General features: G+C 37.5%; 2 protein-coding genes across 4 annotated transcripts; both read right to left on the bottom strand.

The window, feature by feature from the left end:
- Positions 1-2876: 2876 nt before the first annotated feature.
- Positions 2877-7458, bottom strand: LOC132183634 (NADH dehydrogenase [ubiquinone] iron-sulfur protein 7, mitochondrial). Its single transcript, XM_059596996.1, has 2 exons — positions 6865-7458; positions 2877-3430 (listed from the first exon to the last, which is right to left on the bottom strand). The coding sequence occupies exons 1-2, from the start codon at positions 7260-7262 to the stop codon at positions 3196-3198; spliced, it is 633 nt and encodes a 210-aa protein (XP_059452979.1). The 5' UTR covers positions 7263-7458; the 3' UTR covers positions 2877-3195.
- Positions 7459-8363: 905 nt separating this feature from the next.
- LOC132183633 (serine/threonine protein phosphatase 2A 55 kDa regulatory subunit B beta isoform-like) lies at positions 8364-20486 on the bottom strand. Of its 3 annotated transcripts, XR_009440498.1 has the most exons (15): positions 19997-20485; positions 18368-18471; positions 18153-18251; positions 17918-18037; positions 12986-13195; positions 12706-12797; positions 12203-12321; positions 11681-11804; positions 10984-11107; positions 10114-10182; positions 9916-10007; positions 9728-9805; positions 9461-9528; positions 8878-9102; positions 8364-8748 (listed from the first exon to the last, which is right to left on the bottom strand). XR_009440498.1 is itself a non-coding variant. In XM_059596995.1 (14 exons), exons 1-14 carry the CDS (start codon positions 20109-20111, stop codon positions 8966-8968), a joined length of 1548 nt encoding a protein of 515 aa, XP_059452978.1. In that variant the 5' UTR covers positions 20112-20486; the 3' UTR covers positions 8364-8965. The 3 variants fall into 3 exon arrangements, 2 of the variants coding, with proteins under 2 accessions (XP_059452978.1, XP_059452977.1); XM_059596995.1 differs by having other exon boundaries at positions 8364-9102; positions 12989-13195; positions 19997-20486; XM_059596994.1 differs by having other exon boundaries at positions 8364-9102.
- Between the last annotated feature and the right edge of the window lie 3584 nt (positions 20487-24070).

Genomic DNA, 24070 nt, shown 5'->3' with positions numbered 1-24070 from the left:
CCTATTCGCTAGGGTTAATTCTTCATCCATGTTCGTCCTGAGCAGTGAGCACCAATGGAAAGACATCCATATCCTTGCAATTTTTTTTTTTTTTTTTCCATAACATGTAAATCAGGAGTGTAAACGAGACGAGCTTGAGCAATCTTCTCTTGTTTGGGCTCGGTTTATTTAAATTTTACTCGAGCTAAGCTTAAGGATGAGCCAAAAAATCGAGCTCGAACTCATAATAAATCGCGCCGAGCCAGTTCACGAACTGGCTCTTATATTTAATTTATTTTTTTATTATAAATTTAAACTTTAAATACTCTTTAAACGGTTCAAGAAGCCAACTTGCATATGAGCATTTGCTTAGTCTGACTAGCGGAGTATGAAGCCCAAATCAATACAGTAAGGCACTTAGTTTCGAAGAGAGGATATGCATCATTTTATAATAAAATGATACTATTAAAAAAAAAAAAAATTCATCAATTTTTAATATTAATATGAAGAATTATGTGAATAACTATCAATTCAAGCCTTATACGAGCTGCTCACGATCTTAACCGAGTCGAACCGAGCTAGCTTGGTTTAATATTCAAGCCAGGATTCATGTTCACGAAATACTTGATTTAATATTCGAGTCGATCATGAGCCAAGTTTATGTGAGCCGAGCCCGAGTTTGCGAGCGAGCAGCTTGCTCTCTTAACAACCCTGTGTACAACCGGTTGCACAAGAAACCCCAACCGCTGCACCCAACAAAAAAAATTTCATTGGCGGTTATTGAAAATCAGTTCATAAATAACTTCACCCTTTCAACAAAAAAAAATAATAATAATAACTTCATCATTTTTTCTTTGATATAAAACTTCAAACCGTGAATTCAAATGAGAAACAATGTTCATATTTCATAATATATTGTTAAGGGAAATGCTATGTATTTTTCTAGTGTTTTCCTAGTATTCTCCCAACTGTGATATGTCTTTTAAAATCACCAATAGATTAAAAGTCAATAATGATAATCTTAAATTCAACAATAATTTTAAAATTCATATCACAATTGGAAGGACACCAGGAGAACACTAGAAGAACACCTAGTATTTCCCTATTGTTAATTCAAACTACTAAATATTTGGATTTATCTCATATCTCATATATCTAATGTAAAGATTGCCAATATATGAGATATGAGATAAATCCAAATATTTAGTAGTATATGAGAAGTGTAGTTTTCAACCGGTTGAACTACCTCTTTGGAACAAGTAAAATAGAGAGAATCCATTTTACGATCAAAAATTTGTTATGTTGCATTTAATAGTATACATGACGCTACATCATTTAAAACTTTAAATAGTATAGTAGTGCATATATATACTATTAAATTTGTGAAATTTAATCTTATCATCAAATAAAACCTCTCCATTTCACTTGAAATAAAAACGATCATTATCCCCAATAATATGCAAATTTCACCAAGATTTGATTTTTATTTTCTACTTTAGAAAAGGTAAGAAGCTGAAAATGTGTAAGAATAATGTGGCAGCCGCATTTCATCTTTATGTACAGTGAAAAGAAAATGCTTGAGATAACATTTTTTACTATAATTCCCTTAAATTAATGCCACATCACATAACACAAGTGAAAAAAGTTAACCAACAAATTTAACTAAAGAATTTAATTGTTTAGCAACTTAATACATTAAGTGACACATTGATAAGTCAAATTGTAAACAATTTATAATAAAGATTGAAATACCCCAACAACACTCGCAATGAAAATATCAAAGAGGATGGTCGTTCATGATTAGTGCCTGAAAAATGCTGCTTGATATTCCAATTTACCATGTCATCGAATTTGAAATTAGCAATACTTAGACCCTACGGGGTGGCTTCGGCTACCCCCAAGGACTGGTTAGGGGTGGCTTCATGGCCCCAGGGGGTGGTTTGGCCACCCCCTAGGGCCAAGAATAAGATCCTCTCCAATTTATTTTGAATAGGAGAATATTCAATTTATAGCTAGGATTTATTCTTAGAAATTCTAAAGCCATCAATAAGGCACTTGTCCACTAACTAAAAATAATAATAAAATATTATTTTAGATTTAAAATAATAATAATAATAATAATAATAATAATAAAATTAGAAAATATTTTTAAAAAACTAAAGGTGGCCGGCCAGCCCATGGGGGGTGGTTGGACCACCCATGTTTGCCTGGGGTGGCCGAGGCCCATGGGGGTGGTTCGGCCACCCCCAACGGCCTAACTAAAAAAAAAAAATCATTTGGCCCTAGGGGTGGCCGGACCACCCCATTGGGCCATGGGGTGGCTGAAGCAATAGAGTGGTCCAGCCTCGGCCGTGTCTGGGGTGGCCGAAGCAACCTCATGGCCCAACGGAGTGGTCCAGCCACCCCCTAAGGCCAAACTAAAAAAAAAAAACAAAAAACAAAATTTAATGGGTGACCGGTCTGGGGGTGGCCGAAGCCACCTCATGGCCCAACAGGGGTGGTCCGACCACCCCCTATGGGCTGACCAAACCACCCGTAGTTTTTTTAAAATATTTTCTAATTTTTTATTATTATTATTTTTGGTTAGTGGACATGTGTCCTATTTATGACTTTAGGATTTGTAAGAAGAAATATTAGCCATAAACTTTTTCAGTCCATTTTGGACTAGAGAGGATCCTATTCCCTAGGACCAAACCCATAAATTTAGAGGAACAAGATCCATTTCAATTCAAATGAACGAGAGAGTATCCAGTTAGTTATAATTGAGAGATGTTTGTGTATTTTTACTTTTTGAAAAAACAAAAATACTCATCCACTATAACTCTAACTGTATATTCTCCGCTGGAGAGGATCCTAATTGATACTTAGAAGCAACTTATACAACCACCAATTCCTGATTGCACAAACGTGAGCCATTTTATTTAACACTTGAACAAGTAAATATGACAATAATTGATACTTCATCCACTTCCAAGTTAAAACAGAAAAAAAGATGGAAGTTTTACAGTATATGGAGCCACCATAAAAGCTCCCTAATACAACAGGAAACAGAGGCAAAAACACTGACATACGACATCCCAGGATCTAAATTCATAACATGTAAAAAACACTTCTTCTCCCTTTACATAGCGCTTGGGCAGGGCAAGCATAAGCACAGATTGAGTTATTATTGTCATAAGGATGCAGCTAAAAAGCTGCCTAGAAATATGAATGCCCTCACTTGGTCCACCACATGTGGAAATCCTTGCGCCTGTTAATCTTCTTCTGCAGCTGGAGAAGTCCATAGAGTAAGGCCTCAGCAGTAGGGGGGCAACCTGGAACATAGATGTCAACAGGGACAATCCTGTCACAACCTCGAACAACCGAGTACGAGTAGTGGTAGTATCCACCACCATTTGCACAGCTTCCCATGGAGACAACCCACCGAGGCTCGGGCATTTGGTCATAAACCCTGCAACCAAATTTCAGTATGAAACTCAAAAAAAGTAACCTCTCCCTTCAAATATTACAAAGGACAATAACATATAAATAAGTGAATAGTGGTATTTGAAGCAAGTTCAACTGTCAAAATCCTTCGGATGTCCTGATAACCCTCCCTCCCTACAGAGGGGGGCTGGGGCAGGTGGCAGGCGCGAAAAAAGGTACTTATGTTGGTGTTTAGGAGAAATTATAATATATTCCATACCTCAAGAGTGGACAAACAACATCACAAGAAAAGTGTGTTTATTTACATAATTCAAAGCAATGAAATTAATGCTGTCTACTAGAAAGCTTAAAATAACAATAAAGCAAGCATGCGTTTCCCATGTAACTAGCTCCTGTAACTGTTCCTTACAGCCCCGCTTGCAAATTTTCATTTAAGCTCCTTCACCAAATCCTCTATTAGGCTCATATTCCACTCAAATTACTTAAGTTTTGTCCAGGTCTTCAGTTATTTTCTCCACGACCTGAGTTTGAGTGGCTTTTTGCATTATATTTTGTGTATACTTATGTATCAAAATGCCACCAACAGAATCATGAACAGCCCAAGAATGTCTTTTCGTTCAAGCATATTCGCCAGCCTCAACAAGCCAAGTTGAAAAGCTTGATTCTATAAAAGCAAATTTGAGCAACTAAAACCTTGGGTAAAAAGGCTGTCAAAAACTACTTTAGCAGTTGCAAATCTTAGTGCCTAGGGGTGCCCAGTGAGCTGGTTATAACCGGCCTGCCCACCAAGCTGCACCCACCCGTAAGGGTAATGAGTGGATTTTTCCCCCATTACCCAAGTGGGCAGGATCTTTTTTTAAAAACTGCCCAAAATGAACGGATAGTTGGTTAAGGGTATGTAGTTGCAGATAATACCTGCTCATCCATTTAATACTATATTATATATATATAATTTCTAAAAGGTAAAAAAGAAAACATTTTTAACTTCTAGCAAGACCAATAGACACCATCTGCACACATCATCTGTCATGCATCTCTTATCTTCTCCAATAACCAGCTGGCGTGCCTTTCCTTCTCCCAATACTTTGTCAGCCACACCAGTGCACCTTTCCTGCAAAAATTATTTCCTTCTCCGATGCTTCACACTCTCTCCCTCATAACAACTCTCTTCCTCCTCACCCACCAAAACCCCAACTCTCTCTCCCCCTCTCCCAACCCCAAACCTCTCTACCTCATGTTCCACACCTCCTACCGCGAGAACCTTTGCTACCTTAGGAGCCTCCCGCATACAAAATCCCACCACCACCAACAACAAGCAGCTTCCCTCCTCAGGCACCATTGACCACGTCCTCACCACCATAGACTTCCTCAAGTCCAAGGGCTTCACCAAGTCCAAGGGCTTCACCAACCCCAACTTCGCTAGCCTCACCTTCCTCTACCCCAGGCTTTTCTCCTCCACCTTTGAGCCTAACAAGCTTCCCTCCTTGGGCACCATTGAACATGTCCTCATCACCATAGACTTCCTCAAGTCCAAGGGCTTCACCAACCCCAACTTCGCTAGCCTCACCTTCCTCTGGCCTAGGCTCTTCTCCTCCGACTTTGAGCCTACCGACATTGCTTCAGTCTTAGACTTCCTGGCTGCCGACCTCCCCGCTTCCCCCAAACAATCTCACAGCATGACCCTCTACTAATCGCATTATTTTCATTGACGTTGAGTTCTATCTCCGACCAACTCTCAATTACTTGAGGTAGTTGGGGGTGGACAATCTAAGCTCGCCCAGTAACCCGAATGCCCATCTTATGAACATGCCCACAAGTCAAGCGAATGGGACCTATAAAAATACCCGTCCACTGGGGTGGATACGGCTGGTCTCCACCCCTGTGAACATAGAGCTGCCAATTTTTGACATGACCAACGAATCCAATACAAAATTAGTGGGTTAAGAATGAAGAGTCTTACTCATTTAATTAAATGGGTTGGGTCAGGTTGATCTATATAGTTTTATACACATACCTCGGCACGATCCGAACCCGATGCGCAACATTTAGAGTTGGCAATTTTTGACACAGCCTGTGAACCTAATATGATATTAGCAAGTTAGAGTTGTGAGGTTTAACCCATTTAATAAATGAGTCGAATTATGGTTGACTTATACATGCCTTGACACGATCCAAACCCAATATGCGAACACGATGCCACCCCTACGTGGACGGGCAGACGACTCCAGAAACTGCCCCTGCTAGGAGGCATATATGGGGCCAGGCAGGGCAGGGCTGAAATCTGCTCGTAGGGCGCAGTGTTCAGTTCTATTAGTGCCACAACCTCCTGGAATAACTTTTGAAAATAAATAAAAATATAAAAAGAAACGTAGACCCAGTGAGGCATGATAAATTACTCTATTATGCAGCACTAGGAGCCATATAACACAGACATGCAAGCTCCAATGCTTCAGAACAAGCACAAACATGGCAAAGCCAAGATCAACCAACCTTAAACGTGTTTAGTTAATGAAACTGTCACGCATTCTAGATTAACATTTGAAGATATTGAAATCATTTATTATACAGAAAATGCCCAAGGCATATGGATCCCAACTTGCTTTCTTAATAATTAGTTTCTTTTGTAGAAAAGGAAGCTTTACTAAACCAGTTCTATTGATAGATATTTGTAAGCCTCTTCCCCCAATACTCATTCATGGTTCATAACAGTGAAGTTACTGTTTTGGCAATTCATATCCTACTCTATCTAATATCAAATATGATTCACGACCATATTATGAAGCTCATTCCAAGAGCACCATGGTACCAATTGAGCCCCTGCCACCTTTGCCATACCTTTTAGAGAAGAGTACTTTTTGATAACTTCTCTGACCTTCCAAACCCTTAGCACAACAATTGATTACTCTAACCATCCTTTGCATCTAAGCCCCATTAAAATCACCACGCTGTGGTCATACTACTAATATCTACTTTCAACTATTGGAAAAAGAGGATCATGGAGCCATAAATTATCCACCTTATTCTGAAAGCACAATCCCTAGAAAATAAGATCTAGCAGACAACAATTTCTGAGCCCCCATCCTTATCACTTTCTATCTTTCACAGAACAATTTCTGTAACACCATTTGACCTTCGATGCAAGCGAAACTGGCAATCGCAATTGCAAACAAGTGCCTAAGAAATTAACGCGGGTCATCAAAATTGAATCCTACACATTAATCACATCCTCTTACGGAACAATTTCCGACTGCGAAACACGTCCAAGCCTCAGATCAATAGTTTAAAACCCTAGAAACCTAAACGAATCCAACAATTACAAAAACATAGCAAACCACTGGAAGACAAAAAGAAAAAAGAAAATGAAAAAGATAATGTAGTCAACCTAAGATCCCACACATTCCATTTTCTCTGCAACCAAGCAGAAAATTAACCAAAAAAAAAAAGGAAGGAAAAGCCTACTTGCGGAGTGCAGGGGCCATCTTGTTGGTGAGAGTGCCGGCGACGATCATGCAGTCAGACTGGCGTGGGCTGGGGCGGAAGATGATACCGAAGCGGTCGAGATCGTAGCGGGCGGCGCCCGTGTGCATCATCTCCACGGCGCAGCAGGCCAGCCCGAAGGTCATGGGCCAGATGGACCCCCGCCTCGCCCAGTTCATCAGATCGTCCACTTTCGATATCACAAACTCCGCCGTCTTCGAAAGCCCCGCCGGAGAGGCAGAGGGAGGTGGGGGCCGCGCATAGGGAGCCGGGGTGCTGGGGCTGGAGGAGAGCCCAGGCACGCTGGAGTGGAGGGAGAGAGCGCGCTGGGCCGAGAGCGAGAGTGGGAGCCGCGTCGAGGCTCGGGTTAAGAGAGCCATGGCTGAGCCCTGAGAGAGAGAGAGGACGAGGGTAACGGAGAAACAAAGGTTTGAGGATGCCTGTTTTGTTTTTAGATGTTAATCATGGAACTTGTTTGCGTATGTACAATAATAATAATAATAATAATTATTATTATTATCTGAGCAGAATCGGATGCGTTAACTAATGTGAAAAAAGACAAATACAGAGATATGAAATAGAAAACAAGAAACTCCGGAAGTGCAGGGAGAGGAACAAGAGGATGAGAGAAAAGAAAGTGTGTGAGAAACGAAGGATTGAGGTAAATTAAATGATAATATTTATAAAATTATTGGCAATTAGAAAGGAATTTCCTTCTTTTTTTTTTTTTTATTTAAAAAAAAGGTAGAATATTGTTATAATTCTCATTTCTAAAAAGCATTTCCAAACAATATTATGTAAAATGATTTATTAGTTTTAAGTACAATTTTGTAAGTTTAGAATTCTGTTTATTCAAAGACTGTTGTCCAGCGATGGCATCGTTTTATGCTATTCTTGTATAGTAGATCGTTGAGACGAGGGGTTAATGTCGATGGGAAAGATTCAATTTGATGTGAATGTCAAATTCCTATAAAAATTATTCTCATATTAGATTTCCCGGACCAATTGCAGCAACAGAGTAATGCGATGAACTGTAATTTTGTTGAAGTTACGATGTTCTTCCTGGAGCCAAATTACAATGGCATGTGTATTAAGCTGCACGCCCACTTCTTGACCCAAGATGAATAAATTAGTTTTAATTGAAATTGAGTTATAGCTCCCTGTCATTTTCTCTAAACCTCATTCTTTTGGTCTCCTTACATCAGCAAACCTTAATGGATGGTAATGAACAACATTGAGACACAGCGGTGCTAAGCTGCCCACGTTTCCTCCCCATATGCCTATAACATTATTCAAACAAGCTTTTAATGAGGCAAGCAAATGAACAACAACATCACTAGGAACTTAAATTCCTCCGTCCGGCTTCAATTTGAAGTTATGTTTCAGGAAGCATTTAAATCAGTATGTTTTCTTTGGCAACCAAAGACCCAAAAAAAAAAAAAAAAACCCCACAATTTGCCTTCACCAACACACCCAACCTCAGAAAAATAGACCTATCAAATAAAACCCACACATTTGGGTTGAAAGGATGCCCATGAGGTGTTCTATTCTGAAGCCAAATTCAAGGATAACAACAAATCAGCAAATTCTGAAAGAGGAGAAAGAATGGTTAGAATGTACGACAACAACAATCATGATAAAAATTTCACAATCCCTATGATTTGGGTTCAAATAATACAAGGTTGAAGGCCCAGGTATCAAAAAGAATTGATGCAACATAAAACTTCCGTCTCCTAGCTTTTATGTTAGGACCCCACTGGTCTGAAACCTGCAGCACCATTGCGCACCCTTTCTTTCAGTTGCAGAAGAGTAAATATCAGATCTTTGACCTATTAAGAAATAGCAAAACAGCAATGTCTAGCCTGCCTGGAGCAAAAGGTTAAGTCATTTCCTTGACAGTTTCCACATCCCCCAGATTGAAATCATAAGGTTTGGGAAAGGCGAGATTTGTAAGTGTTAGGTATTCTGAAAAAATGGCGCAGAATTAAACATCACCAGTTTGGGGCAGAAGGCAAAGCAGCATTTGCCAAAGCAACCCAGAAGAGCTTTTGTCTGGCAAAAGTACATTCTTCCAAGACCATCTTTACGCATAATACATGTAGAGGCTATTTGAAGCAGCACAGGCAACTGAGTTCTCAGTTGGATGCCATGCTAGGTGTAGCAACTTTGTGGAGAAATCAAAAGCACTTCCATTAGCATCCGCCCCAGAGGTATCAGCTCCTTTTAGAGTTGAAATGGGAAAAAGATGCGCCAAGCCACAAGTCAAACATTAGAACAAGATTAAGATTATAAACAAAATGTCCTGACAGATAACTATCACAGGTATATTGCTCTTAAAAATGAACTATGTACCTCATACAAAATGCATATAAACTGAAGCACAACTCACCATCACATGAACTAGAACCTCAACATAATTAAGTCACCAATTAACCAATCAAATTGAGCTTAACAAATTCATTGTGTACAAGTCAATGTAATATCGTTGGGAAGATAAAGCCATTCGGCAGTCACCTGCACGAAGTTTCTACGACTTTGGACTACATTGTATATGAGTTGCAAGTGAACAAAGACATACCTCGCCTGAGGACACGGGGAAGGGTGCCCGGAGGTTTAGAAGGCCTTGTTGGTGTTTGGACTTGTCTCCTGGAAGTGCATGAAATAAATAAAATCACATTTAAAAAAGAAAAAAAGAAAGAAAAGAAAGAAGATGATTTTTTCTGACAATCATATAATACTATTCACTCGGATAGAGTACCCTGTCAAACTAGTTTAAGTTCAGATACAGCTCTTTTTCGCATTATTATACACCTAAACTAGCACGATATAAATTTCCAGAGAATACCTCGTAGGGTTTTTGCTGGCTTCCAATGTTGTTGCTTCTGTGCTGCCTTCAGAACAACCAAACACACGGAATAGATTGCTGGAATCATAGGAGAAATAATGCATCAAATGTTAAGGTTGAGGGATCACGAGTAAGACTTTTACTTACGCTGTTAAAAAAGAATCAATCAAAATATGTTTAAAGCAGACCTGTAGGAACCTGTTGCCACATGACGTCCATCTCCACTTAGACAGCACTCAAATTTGTCGAAGATTGAATCATTTTCATATAAATCACACAGCTGACCAAAATAAAGAACAAAAATAAATTGCATTACATGTTATAAATGTACCAGCTCCATTCTACATCACCAATAACTGATAGAGGCTTTCTGTGGAATACGTCACCTTAGGTCTTAAATATTCATGAACCTGAAAAGTTGTAACTGGGCCACGATCCATATTTATGTCCCATAGCTGTCAACCAAGAAAACAAAACCATTTGAGTGAACAAAATGAAAGGAAGTTGTTGGAGTAATGAAATGGAGAAACTTGGAGATCAGAAAGAACTTAACATATATACTCCATTTGAATTCTATTAAGAAGTCGATCTTAATTTAGGTTAGGGAACTACAATACCACTTTATCAAATTTAATCAGAATAATTTATTACAAATCTTCTCAGATTCAAACTGAGACCAAGTATATATATATATATTTTTTTTGATAAGTAAAAAGATGAATTAAAGAGCGCAGAGGGGCGCAACCCAAGTACACAGGGTGTATTGCTCTAACTCATTATTCATTCTCAATTAACCCGTTGCATATTATATCATATTGACCATCTAATCCATTTGCTAAAACTGTAACCATGCCCAGTACTTCAAAGATATTTCAGAACACAGTTTTATACTACTTTTATGTAACTATGATAAATAGAAGAGACTTGTCTTCCATAGAAATTTTCAAACTTCTAGCATACAAATTTTTTCCTATTAACCACAATTATCTCAATCATAAAAACTTCTATAAAACATTACATAGAGACAATTCCCAAACACTAGTCCAATTCTCCCCCCCACCTGCCAAGAAATAAAATGTATCAAGTCTTTCAAAACATTGAATACAGCTGACTCATAGCCATGAACTTCTTTTATGCATAACCAGATTAGAATGAAGAAACATCCAACACTTCACAGCTTCATTTTTAGATATGATGCAAACACAGTTTCAACCGATACATGGAAATAGAAACTGAAACGAATAGAAAATATGAACCTTAAGAGTCATGTAGTCTCGACTAAGTATATATCTTCCATCTTTAGCAAACTTAATATCTGAAATTGAGGCTATTATCTCAGTGAAAAAAGACCTTGAACCAGGCACTTCCTGCTCCTCAAACCTGTACCAATAAAAAGCATAATAAATAAGTAAAATTTTTCCATATATGAGAACATGCTCATGCCTGGTTGTAAAACACCACTCGCGCACGCATACTGAATTGAACTTAAGACCTCACCCTACTTCACCTTTTTCTTAATGACAGGAGGAAATGCTATTCGGACCAAGTACTCTTCATTTATATTCTCATGCTTTTTTCTTTAAGACGCAAACAAAAGATAAGGAATATAAGTACACAAAAAACTGACAGAAAGCTTACAATTTGCAATGAGTATCACACAAAGCTGACTGCCACATCAATAAGTCAGATCGAGCCCCATGAGCTACCCTATGCTAACATGTTACAATGAGTAGGGTGAAGCTCTTCTTTTCTTTTTTCTTTTGGTTGTAAAACACCACTCGCACACCCATACTGAATTGAACTTAAGACCTCACCCTACTTCACCCTTTTTAATGACGGGAGGAAATGCTATTCCGACCAAATACTCATTATTTATACTCTCATTCTTTTATCTTTAAGATGCAAACAAAAGATAAGGACTGTAAGTAGACAAAACACTGACAGAAAGCTTACAATTTGCTATGAGTATCGCACAAAGCTGACTGTCGCATGTCAATAAGACGGATCGAACCCCTTGAGCTACTGTATGCTATCGTATTACAATGAGTAGGGTGAAACTCTGCTGATGTTATCACCTCTGCACGTGTAAATTCAAGCACCGAGGATACAAATATTTAAATATAGAAAGCTCATTGACCACATTAGCATAAATTATGTACGAAATTAGGTTCACTACATAACTAGAACATTTCAAAATCCAACAGAAACAGCTGAGAGAAGAACAGACAATGAAACAGATTAGATGTCATCTCATCCCCTCACCCCAGAAAAGGAGAACTTAAGGAAGGAAGGTCACAACCTTGCATAACGGGAAAAGTAAATACTAAGCGAAACGGAGACACTAGAAAGAATGCTGATTTATCTACTGGAATAGATTTTTCTTTTTACACTTCCAAATCCTTTAACAGTTTAACTAGAAATGATAAAAGATCCACCAAATCATGTAATTGCCACTCAGGATGCCATGAGTTCTACCAGTGAGATCCTCCATGTTTGCAGGCTTCACGTCAACAATATTGAAACTTTGACTGCTAATTTCTAAGTTCCAAAGATTTATTCGCAGATCATCCGCGGAGATAAAAGTTTCACCATCACTGCAAAAGAAAAGAAAAATATTAAGCGATCGGTGAACATCATAAACAGGATAGCTAAAGTCCAGATATAATAACCAGCCATCACTACCGACATGCATATTGCATAGAAGAACACATCAAGTTAGGGTTAAATCCTTTTTTCTTCTAAATAGTGCCTTATAACCATATTGCTCTCAGTTTCACATGGCATGCAGGGAAGAAGTGAATCGACATTTATAACTTGCATCCTTATTGACCAGGAACTCGTAGAATAGGTAGAAGGCAAATTCAGTAAAAATACAAGCACAAAAGTCAACATGAATATGCTAGATAATAAAAGACATGCTATACAGACAAAGCATTTAAGATGAAAAAGGTTAAAGAATACATCCTATCAGTAAGCACCTGTTATTCGAAATAGAATTGATATGATAGTCATGTGCATGAGCATAGATTCTTCGACACTTAGCCACAGGGCTTGTCTCATGAGTGGTCACCTGAATGTAACAAAGGTGTTAGTGTTAAAAAGCAAACCACATACAACCATAACAAGAAAACAGTTAATGCCCTTGCCAATGCTTGAAGCCCGACAACAATGGCATGCTTAATAGCTGCCAAACAAAACTATTTCTTAACTCCAAAACCATTTGGTGCCAGAAAATAAGTAAATCAGATTGAATACAACTACCACAGGCAGACGTAAGGGCGGGACACCCCCAGATGGAAGTGAAGCATCAATGCTCGAATAACCAGAGGGTCTTTCATTACATCCTCCATTCTCCATGCACTGTTTGGAGCTTGCTGATTTACGTGAACAAACAACTGGACCATTTCCCATAGCTCTTGAATGATCCACATTCAAGTCACATACTTTCTTTACCTTCTTCTCTTGGACCTGCCCAGCATTAAATCAATAGCAGCAGAAAACACCACTTATCAGTCTCATCTTAGGAAGTTCCAATTCAACAAAATAGACAGTTGATCTTTCCAGGACTAGTATTGCTCACTAAGTTGTTATACCAGTTAGTGCAAGATCTAACTATGCTGTATATATGCGTGTTGAAAAAAAGAAGGGGGTACATGTTCAAAAGGCTGGCCTCCTAGCTGTCCTATGAGATATCAAGAAATCAAAAGCTTTAGGGTTAAATAGCTCACATTAGAGGCGGCTTTACAAGTGTTATTAACGAAAAAGGGGGCTTTCTATGGTCCTTTTTTCCTTTTCCCCTTAGGATAACAATGGTCCTATATATATATTCAGATTTTCTTAGGAAACCTAAGACAGCTGTCTCTCCAGGATGCATTCTTTATGATCACCCAGATCAAATAAAGGCACAAATTATCCAGCAAAAATTGTCCTCTTATGTAGAATTGTCTATCTCAATGCATTAAATTTAGGGGAAACTTCACTAAGGACCCCCAAACTTCCACCCGTTTTGAAATACCCTCCCTGAACTTCAAAATCTCTCAATTTAGTCCCCTGAACTTTCAATTGCTTTCAATTTGGACCCCTTCGTCAGATTTTAAACGTCACATGACGTTTATACCCCTGACTTTTGTATAAAATTTCAACTTTTAAAACGTTTTTTTATTTAAAAAAAAAAAACAAAAATCAAGGATATTTTGGTCTTTTTTTGAATTTTTAACGGCTAAAATTAACGGAAAGGTCTAAATTGAGAGCAATTGAAAGTTCAGGGGACTAAATTGAGAGATTTTGAAATTCAGGGGGGTATTTCAAAACGGGTGAAAGTTTGGGGGTCCTTAGTGAAGTTTCCCCTCAAATGTATTTTCTAAGACTCAATGCATTAGAATTTTCTGATCCCCATCAATAATATCATGCACGTTATCTAGACAAGTGCCCACATATTTAACTCAGAAATAACTAGTTCGGACATCTCTTATATTTCTAAATGGGCCCTCATACAGCAGTGACTAACCATAGCATAATAACTGTCACTAAAATTCTTATTTTCCTTTTTTTTTACACATATCCTTTTAGTTAACTACCATCTCTTCAGCTACATTTAGATTATCCAATAGTGAATCAGTGCAACATGAAATGTCCAAGCATCCACAATTCAAGCCCTAAAAGGTGACATGATGATGCCACATCTATAGCATGGTTAGATATGATTCATATGAAGCATCCTCTTTGGAAGCCTAACTCCATGGTAAAACCAAGCAAAAAAAGCCTTTTCAGTCCAAGAACGAATGCCCATTATAGTTAATTAGATTAATACTATTTCATTTTATTTTATTTTATATTTTGATTTCTGTAGACTCGATGGTATTTTCATAATTCTCCAATTGTGAATTGTGTAACATAGTTGTGGACCCAGGGTTTTATTTTATAAATAAAGAGTTTTATTTAAGCTATAGACTTTAATTATGGGAATTAGTCCAGTCCAATCAAGAGTTTATTTACTAGTCAAAGTAGGTTCCAATCCTATGAAGAGAAGTTAAGACCTAGGGTCAATATAAGTGTGCCTTTGTACTCTTAACAATTCGGAATTAATTAATAAAAATGAATACATTGATTTAGGGAAGGCTTGTATGAGGAGGGCTTCTTACTTTTCTGTACTTTCTAGGATACTGTTCATGAGTACTGTTTCAATCTTACTTTCTTCTAATGAGAAGAATGTTGTTTGCCACTGTGGATAGGGGGCTTTGATCAGGTTTCTCGGTGGGGTCCAAGAATAACAAAGAGCTCCTAGTGTCTCATCTATTATTTGCAGATGATACCTTGATTTTTTATAAGGCCAATTAATCATCTCCCTTATTTGCGGTGTCTGTTTTTATGCTTTAAAGCTGTCTTGGGGTTGAAAATTAACTTGGCTAATCAAAGTTGGTCCCAGTAGGTTCCATGAAAGATGTTGGAGGCTTGGCTAGTATTTTTTGTTGTAGGGTGTTCTCTTTGCCTATGAAGTACCTGAATCTTCCGTTGGGGCCTTCATTCAAGGCAAAATCAATATGGGATGGCATTATTGAAAAGATGGAACATCGTTTTGTGGGTTAGAAAAGGCTTTATTTATCTAAAAGAGATAGGATCACTTTGATTAAAAGCACTCTTTCCAACCCTGCCCTTCTCGTCCCTTTGAGATCACGATGAAGCCTCTGCGTCCCCCATTGCGCCACCTCCAAATACCAGCCTAGCCTATTGAAGCCTCTTTGAATGATAAAGGCCTTGGACCCCTCCCTAAATGAATGGATAAAATCCTTCGCCTCTGGATTATGAACCAGTGCCTCCACCATGGATTTTAGCGAAGCAACACAACTGGCCCAAAAACGCAACTCAGGAAAATCCACTTCTCCATTCTACCAAGCTAGCGGATGGCAAAACCCCCTTCAACCATCGAAAGCTCAAAAGCTTAAGCCTCAACGTAAAACCAACTCACAAAACCCATCTTCACCACTTAACTCCTAAAAAACACCACCCACTAGCCCACACGCGCCACCCAACTCCTACTACTAACCAATGCTAGAAGGCAAGCTGAAGAGGTCACCGATGCAGAGAGTCAGTTCACCACAATCAATTCTCTCTAGGATGCTGCCAAATATTTTAAAACTAGCAAGTGCATCCCTCAGGTAAGAGTGTTATCATTACTATGTAACGAAAGGGTTTGAAGGCACATATAGCTTCTAGTTCAGCCCCTTGTCGCTCAAGTACAATGGGAGATTTAAGTCAGGTTGCATATCAAATGAGGAAGAATTGAGAAAGAAGGTAGTACTCAAAGCTATATGGAAGTAACATACAAAATGGGAATAAATCTTCTATGGGCTTCCCTCAAGAAAAGTCTGAGGAAAAGCTTGGAAATAGCTCCAACTTTTCTGCCGCTAGACCATCTCGTTCATCTAGTTCTTCTGCTGCATAAAGTAACACAAGCTCGAATCTGAAGGAAAAGAAAAACCAATGCTCTAATTGCAAAGCATTTCAGCTCAACGCCCTAATAAGTTGGTATGATATACTATTGGACAGTAGAAGTGTAACACCCTGGTCTTATATTGGGAAGAGGAGTTGCCCACATAGAAATTAATGGTTTATAGAAAGACGCTCATGGGTATTAAGTTCCACATTACTTACTAGGTAAAATTGGTCTTTATAAGTGATTATAGGAAAGCTCCAAATTGACTAGTCCTTTTGGGGTGATAACACAAATATGGCCAAAACTTTTTCTTGAGTCGTTACAAATGGTATTAAAGTCACCTAGTAATGCCATATGGTACTGTCAGCACCGCATGACATGAGCCAAACAAGGATATCAAGGGCTTAAGGAGGGGAGTTTGTAACACCCTAATCCTATATTAGGAAGAGGAATTGTCCAAATAGAATAGGTGATTTAAAGAAAGACACTCATGAGTGCTAAGTCTCACATTGCTTAATTACTAAATGAAACTGAACTTTATAAGTGATTTTAGGGAAGCTCCAACTTGATTAGTCCTTGAGGTGATAGCTCAAATGTGACTTATGCTTTTCCCTAGGTCATTATAAGAAGGAAGTGACTATTTGTGCAATGGAAGAAGATATAGGTAAAGAAGTGGAGAGTGTTGAAGAGAAACTTTGACTAGTTCTTCGACCTTCGCTTTTAACTAATAAAATTGAAGAGGACCAAATGGAGAACACTATATTTCAAACAAGAGTGAGGTGCAATAATAAAGTTAAAGAAGATGGTAGGCTCCTTTCTCATCAAATGAGTCAGTTCCATTTCTGATGGATTATTGGCTTTTGCTCCAAACTTGATAGATTCGAGTTTTTTGCAAAGGGGGAGAATTGATGCTGCATATATAGCTGGCTAAATATAAAGCATCCTCTTTGAAAGCCTAAGACTAAGGCAAAACCAAGCAAAAATCCTTTTTGGTCCAAGAACAAGTGTCCATGGTTTGGAGCAATAATTCATTTATTTTGTATTTCCCTTTTTTTAGAGTTGATGATAATATATAGGTGGTGTGTGTCATAGTTGTGGGCCTCGTGTTTTTTTTTTAATAAATAGGTGAGTCTTTATGTATAGCCTTTCGTCCAATCCAATTCAGAGTTTTTTGTTACTAATGAAAGTAGAAATTCTAAATTGATTAGGAGAAGTTAAAATCAAAACCTATATAACTGTGCCTTTGTACTCAAATAATTTACAGTCAGATTAACTAAATGCATTGATATATGGAAGGCCCTTATGTCTAGAGTGCTTCTTAGTCTTCTTAGTCTTCTTTCCTCTCTCTGGTACTGTTCACTGCGGACAGATTCAATCTCAGCTTCTCTCACCTCTCTTACAACCCTAAATCAAGCCTTTTTCCGGAACCATATCAAAACCTCAAAACACTACATGTATTCCCAAGCCTTTACCCATAACTAACCAAAGAAACAAGCCCCAACATACCTAATTTTACTGCCGCCCAGAATTCTTTCCTTCATTCTAAAATCCCAAAGCCTAGATCCACAAATTCTTCTAACCCTAAGCCCACCACAAACACACCTGACTGAATTCCTAATTTTCCTATGTCACATGATGCAAGCATTTGTAATTTGTGGAGTAATTATAATTCATGTATCACATTTTAGGAATATAATTGAAAAGAGCAATTCATGTAGAACAGAAAAGTTCAAAAAATTCAAAAGCGCTTTCCCTACCTTCCAAAATTTGATAGTTTTATCGTTGGTAGAGAGAAGAAACAGGGCACCATTAGCTGCGTGGCACCATCTAATCTTGTTAATTTTCTCCTCAATTTCCAAGCTCTTAAGATAGTCAAACTGAGTTTTGAAAAGGTAAACAAGGCAACAAAAATTATTAAATCCGCATTCCAGCAAGGAGGTTATAACTATATGCAAATAAACAATTATCATAACTAGCCAGTAGAAGTAATACCTCAGGTTCATGGCTCTGAAACTCAGTTTTATAACGGAACTCAGGATGCCTACTGATTAAATAATCTGTCCTCTCTAGATCTCTTCGATGTCCATAATGCTACATATTTTATGTTTATATCATAGACTATATTACAAGATCGTAACAAGAAAAACATTATGGAAAAATACTATCAACAAAACATTACAAAATCAACAAAAGCATCACAAACTTACATCCTTTGTATCATTTCTTTCAAATAAAACCACCCGACCTCCACGATCTCCAGTAGCTAAGTGGTCCCCAGTTCTATCAAATTCAATAGCAGAAATGATATCGACTGCAGATAGAACAGTCATCATGTAAACAGGTCAAATTAGTAATACTCTCAAACACTATAGCCATTCGGGTAAAAGAAAATAGAAGAAGAAAGTATTCAAGCCAAATCATCAAGTGAATGATGCTTATGACACATGATACATTCAAAAAAAAAAAAAAAGACAATTTTTATTCCAAATAATTCTGTCTAATCCCTCCTAACAAGAAGAGTAAAGGGAAAACCTTACCAATTAACTTGTAGGGTTAATATCCACCAGCTCCAAACTTCACACACAATAATTCTAGTGATTGTAAGGAACTAAAAACTTTGGTACATAATTAATAGACACAGACCACCGAGCAAGATCGAGGACTTAACACCATTTACCCAACTACTAAGCTGCTTCTAGTCTTTCAGCTCAAACAATAAATCCACTTTGAGTCAACTTGATGTGACTCACGTAGTTCTTCAAACTGCTTTGATTATAACACCATGTCAACATGGTGGTAGCTAGCACAGTGGAAAAATACACAAAATTTATAGTCTGAACTGGTGACTTGGCCTCAGAATGTGTTCTGCTGGTGTTCAATGCCATAGTTTAAATATAAATCTAGTGTTTTTTAAGTTAAAAATAGAAAAACACCTGTAGTTTAATTGTAAATCTTGTGTTTTTGAAGTAAAAAAAAAAATACAAAACCATCTGTATTAATAAGGTTACTTAGATCTAAATAGGTTCTCGATTCTAACCTGGCCAGCAATTTCTTGCTAATATTCTCCATAAAACCTCTCGAATTGTAAATCTATCATACCAGCTAATATCTAAACTCCTAGTCCTTAATAAGTTGTTCTTCTATCCTGAATCTCTACAATATTCCAATACAAATCCTAACTAATACTCCCCACTCCCCACCAAGTAATAGTGAATTCCCAGCCTTAGCAAGCCAAAGGCTGTTGCATGTTACAAACATATAAATAACTTTAATAAAATACTCTTATAAACAAGAAAAGTATAAAACCGCTGCATATGCCTCATGCATAAAGCCTAGTGTCTATAATGTACACATTTGTCTTTTGCAGACAGCATATGCTCAGTCAACAAACATAATAAGTCAGCCATACAGTCATAAACAAACCATACCAATTATCAATAGTAACCTTTTGACATTGAATTTTCATAAGCAACCAAATTAGAGTCACGAATGCATTTTCAGTAGTTTAAGGACTAAGTTAGCCACAAATCCTCTCATCACAGAAAAATCATGAGAACATAGCAACTCTCACCCGAACTACATTATAAACCAGGAGCCATTCGGATACAATGACCATAGCAGATAACTAACTCCTATCCTCAAACTAAAACCCACTCTTATCAGTCAAACTCGCGCAATACGATTCTAGCATTGAATGCACAAATCTCGCTCACCAAAAAGGGATATTGACAATTCATTAGTAACTTAACACAATAAAAGCACATTAAGAAACCATAACAATCAAGCCCTAACAAAAATCTAATCGATAAACTCAAAATCGGAAATGAAAACCGAACCTTCCTGAACTTCTTCCCCAGCCGCCCGTTCGCCGAATACCTGAGAGAAATTCCACTCCAGCGGCTGCGGCGCCCCCGCCGCCGGCGCCTTCGTTGCCTCGTCTCCGCCGATCATTTCTCTCCCTCTGTCTCGCTCCCTCTTTTCGGCAAAATCCGGAACCAAATTAACAATGAAATCAGTAACGAAATACGCAACTCAAATGCACAAACCAGTCGATCTGAGACTCGGCTTTTTATAGGAGTCTCACGGACTCAGGAAATGCAGTCTCGTCCTTCATCATCGTCCTCTCCAATCATACGTGTACGGACAAGAATGACGAAGAAGCCTCTCTCTCTCTCTCTCTCTCTCTAAAGCTATCACTGTGAAATTCACATCGATGAGATTTCACTCACCCTCTCTCTCTCTCTCTGAAACTCAATCTGTCTCTGTGGGATGAGAATCGATGAGATTTTCTCACGCACGAACACACACACTCTCTCTTTTTCTAATTTTTAACTTCTTTTTTTTTTTTTTTTTTCTTTTTGTGGATGATGATGACCAATGGGGTGACAAAAAATGAGAAAGGAAAGACAGCGATGGAGCAGCGAAAACGTCGTCGCTTCCAAGTGTTTTTTTGGCGGATTGCGTACCTCTGAATTAGTATAATTATTACAAGCACTTCATTTACTAGTATTATTTAATTAATTAAATGCTAGTTTACTTGTCTTCGCGATTTAGGTGAGTGGGGATGGGTTAAATGAAAAATAAATATATCATTTACGCAAATCATGGCAGACAGACGGGATGGAGGGTGACGATAAGTTGTTCCACAGATGGAAATTAATGATGTTAAGTTGCTGAAAATGACAGACCCTCGCCCGCCCAACTCAAGCTTTTATGGATGACTATGGCGTAGATTACAATGATCTTGTATTTATTTATTCCCTTAATCTTTTTATTGGATTGAAAATAAATAAGTTATCTTATGTACTTTTTTTTTTTTTTTTTAATCTTATCTGAATATTATTTTATTAAATAGTAAATTTTTTTTAAAAAAATAATAATATCCACATACCATCAGGAGAACTATAAGAAAAATCGTAGCATTTTTCTTTTGTAAATGATATGTCAATATATTCATCACCTAATATTTATATCATTGGGAATAGGATCCTCTCCCATTCAAACTAATCGAAGAGGATCCGGTTAATAATAATTTAGGAGTATTTTTGTCTTTTCACTTTTTTATGGAACAAAAATACATTTTCACTATAACTAACTAGATATTCTAAAAAACTGAAAAAGATCATAATTCATATTACATCAATAAATACAATAGCATTAAATTTTAACCATAGAAAAACGCATATTCATTTTAAATAAAATGAAGAAAATTATATTCAAATAAATCAAGTGCTTGCATTTCAATCATTCTTAACAAGTGCTCAATATTCGGCAAACATCAGCCAGGACAAAATAATCTGAAAATCAAAAGAGCATAATAGGATACATTTTTAGATAACATTTTATACAGGGTCTTGCCATAAATCAAGTTATTTGTGCCCTCTAATATGAGATTGGCACGTCAGTTTTTCACACCAAATGAGATTATGACGAAAACATACGATTTTTTCCTATTCTCTTAATCAATAGACAAAATCCCTTTTTCCTATTTAAGAGAAAATCCACATCACCGAGCCACACTACCCACGCCACCAACGAACGGTTCCTCCACCCCTGCTCCACCACTAATAGTTATGGGTATTCATTCTTTGGAGGATATTTTCAAATTTGGTTCATTTTATCTTGTTCTTCAGTTTTTATCATCTGGGTTGTTGGGCTATTTGTTTCTCGTTGAAATCTTGGGATATTTTTCTTTAGTAGTGTGTTTGGTTGTTGAAAAAAAATTTCAAGCAAATAAGGAAATGGTTATATAAGGATTGGGAATGCTTCTCCGAATGCCTCCAGAGAAGCGGCCCATCGAACTACATGTGCACAATAAAGTGCACTACAAAGGCAAATACCAAATCAAAACAGAAACACAAAAGAATAGACTTCCTCAGCTTGAGAAGCAACACGACCTTCACCAACAGTAGCAGCAGACTAGAGGCACTTGATGGCAGCATAGAAAATTTTACTGTTAGAGAGCAGAGGAACGAAGTTTTGCTATTGATGTTTACATAGAAAGCAGAGGAATGAAGTTTTGCTATTATTTAAGTATTGTGTTTGGTTGTAAATTGCCAATTGCAGCTTTCGATCTTTTTTTTTTTTTTTTTTAAGCAAATAAGGAGCGGGTACAAGGATTAAAACACCAAAAAAGGGGTGGGCATCCTAACAATACACAAAAAACGAAAATTACAATGCAGAAAATACACACAAATAGTAGGCAATGGGTCATAAATGACCCGAGCCTCTCTAGAAGGACCGCTAAAATCGGTTATAAAGGCAAAACCCGGAGCTACCCAAAGGTACCTCACAAGCGATCAGCGAACAAGGCATCCAAAAGGATGCCAATGGAAGGTAAGCACTGAAACCATTCGAAATGGGTCTATCAGAGAAGCAAACTAGCATTTGGCAATAAAAATCCCTACAAAGAAGCTCAAAAAAAGTAGTAATCTAATTTAAAAAGCATAAACATAGATCCAAACCCAAAAACCAGAAACATCAGCAAGGGATTTGAGGAAGTCGCATCGGATCGAGGTTGGTTGGTTAGTTGTAGTTGAAGAAGTTTGTATGTGTATGGAGATTTTAGTAGTTATAGTTAAAAGAATATTGTAAGGATCTCTAAAATGAGTACTAATAGTAAAGAACTTGAGAAAATGTCATGTTGTGATGATTTTATTGAAGGACATGTTGACAATAAAATGGTAAAATATCAAAATGATTTGAAGCAACCAATTGTCAACTTTTCTTCATATAATGATCAAATGGAACCATGTCTTAGTACGGAATTTGATAAATTAGAAGATGTCCATACATGTTATTGGTGCATATAACATCAAGTTGGCTAAATTATTGAGAGAGAGAAAAATGTAATAAATTATGGGCACATCCGCCATCGCTGATGAAGCCGGTATAGGAGACAACATGGGCAATGGTGTAGCCACATGGAGTGTCGTTTGGTGGAGAGAGGGCATCGTTGGCCTAGGTGATGGAACACACTGAAGGAGATGCATAGGTTTGTGCCTACTTTGAACACGCTGACCAAGCCAACATGAAAGATGGCATGAGAGGCGGCGTAGGATGGCGTTCGATGGCGGGGAGGACGCCGCTAGCTTGGGCAGTGGCAGTGGGTTTTTTTTTTTTTTCTCAAGCACTGTGAGAGCTATATTCATAGCATGACGAACATGGGGATTAAAGATTATCGAAGGATGATATTGAAATCTTACTAGAAAAAGAAAGACGGAAAAAAACTGCAATTTTGCAGTGAAAGTTCAAGTTGAAGATCAAAGTGAAAGTTGCAGATCTCTTCGTCTTCCTCTCCCGACTCAGTCACATGCAATCAGGCTTTCAACCTGGCCAACTCTCCGTTCTGTGTTATTAGGTAAATGAGGATGATTTTTTTTTTTCGACGGGTGATAGAAGATATCAAATTTGATATTTTTCATAACAAAGCCCTTTGTCATTACATGTTGATATGTCAACCTTTCAATGAAGGGCACAAAAGACTTAATTTATGTTAAGATCTTATAAAAATTATTCTTGTATGTTGATTGCTTCACAAAAATATGTGTTAAAAAATAGAATACGTTCTTAATTCAAAATCATTCGAGAAGAGGTCAAATCAATCAACCATTTTGTATCAAACAAAACACTACAAAATTTAAAATTAATGAATCTAAGATTGTATATGAAGTCAATATATTAACCGTCTTTTAAAATTTTTAAATAATGTCAAATTATCTATATATTTATATGCATCAATTTTAAATCATAGCCCTGAAATAAATATTTTCATTTGAAATTGAAAAAAAAATCATTCTCTAATAATTTAAGGGGTATCTGTAGTTTTTTCCTACCAAATATCAATGAGTTTATCAAAATCTTATTGGTTCAAATTCAAAATGTCGCGCTATTACCAAAATGCCCCAAAC

This window comes from Corylus avellana, chromosome ca6 (assembly GCF_901000735.1).
Source record: "Corylus avellana chromosome ca6, CavTom2PMs-1.0".
Taxonomy (NCBI): Eukaryota; Viridiplantae; Streptophyta; class Magnoliopsida; order Fagales; family Betulaceae; genus Corylus; species Corylus avellana.
Note: the sequence above shows the minus strand (reverse complement) of the source record. Positions and strands in the feature narration are given on the sequence as shown.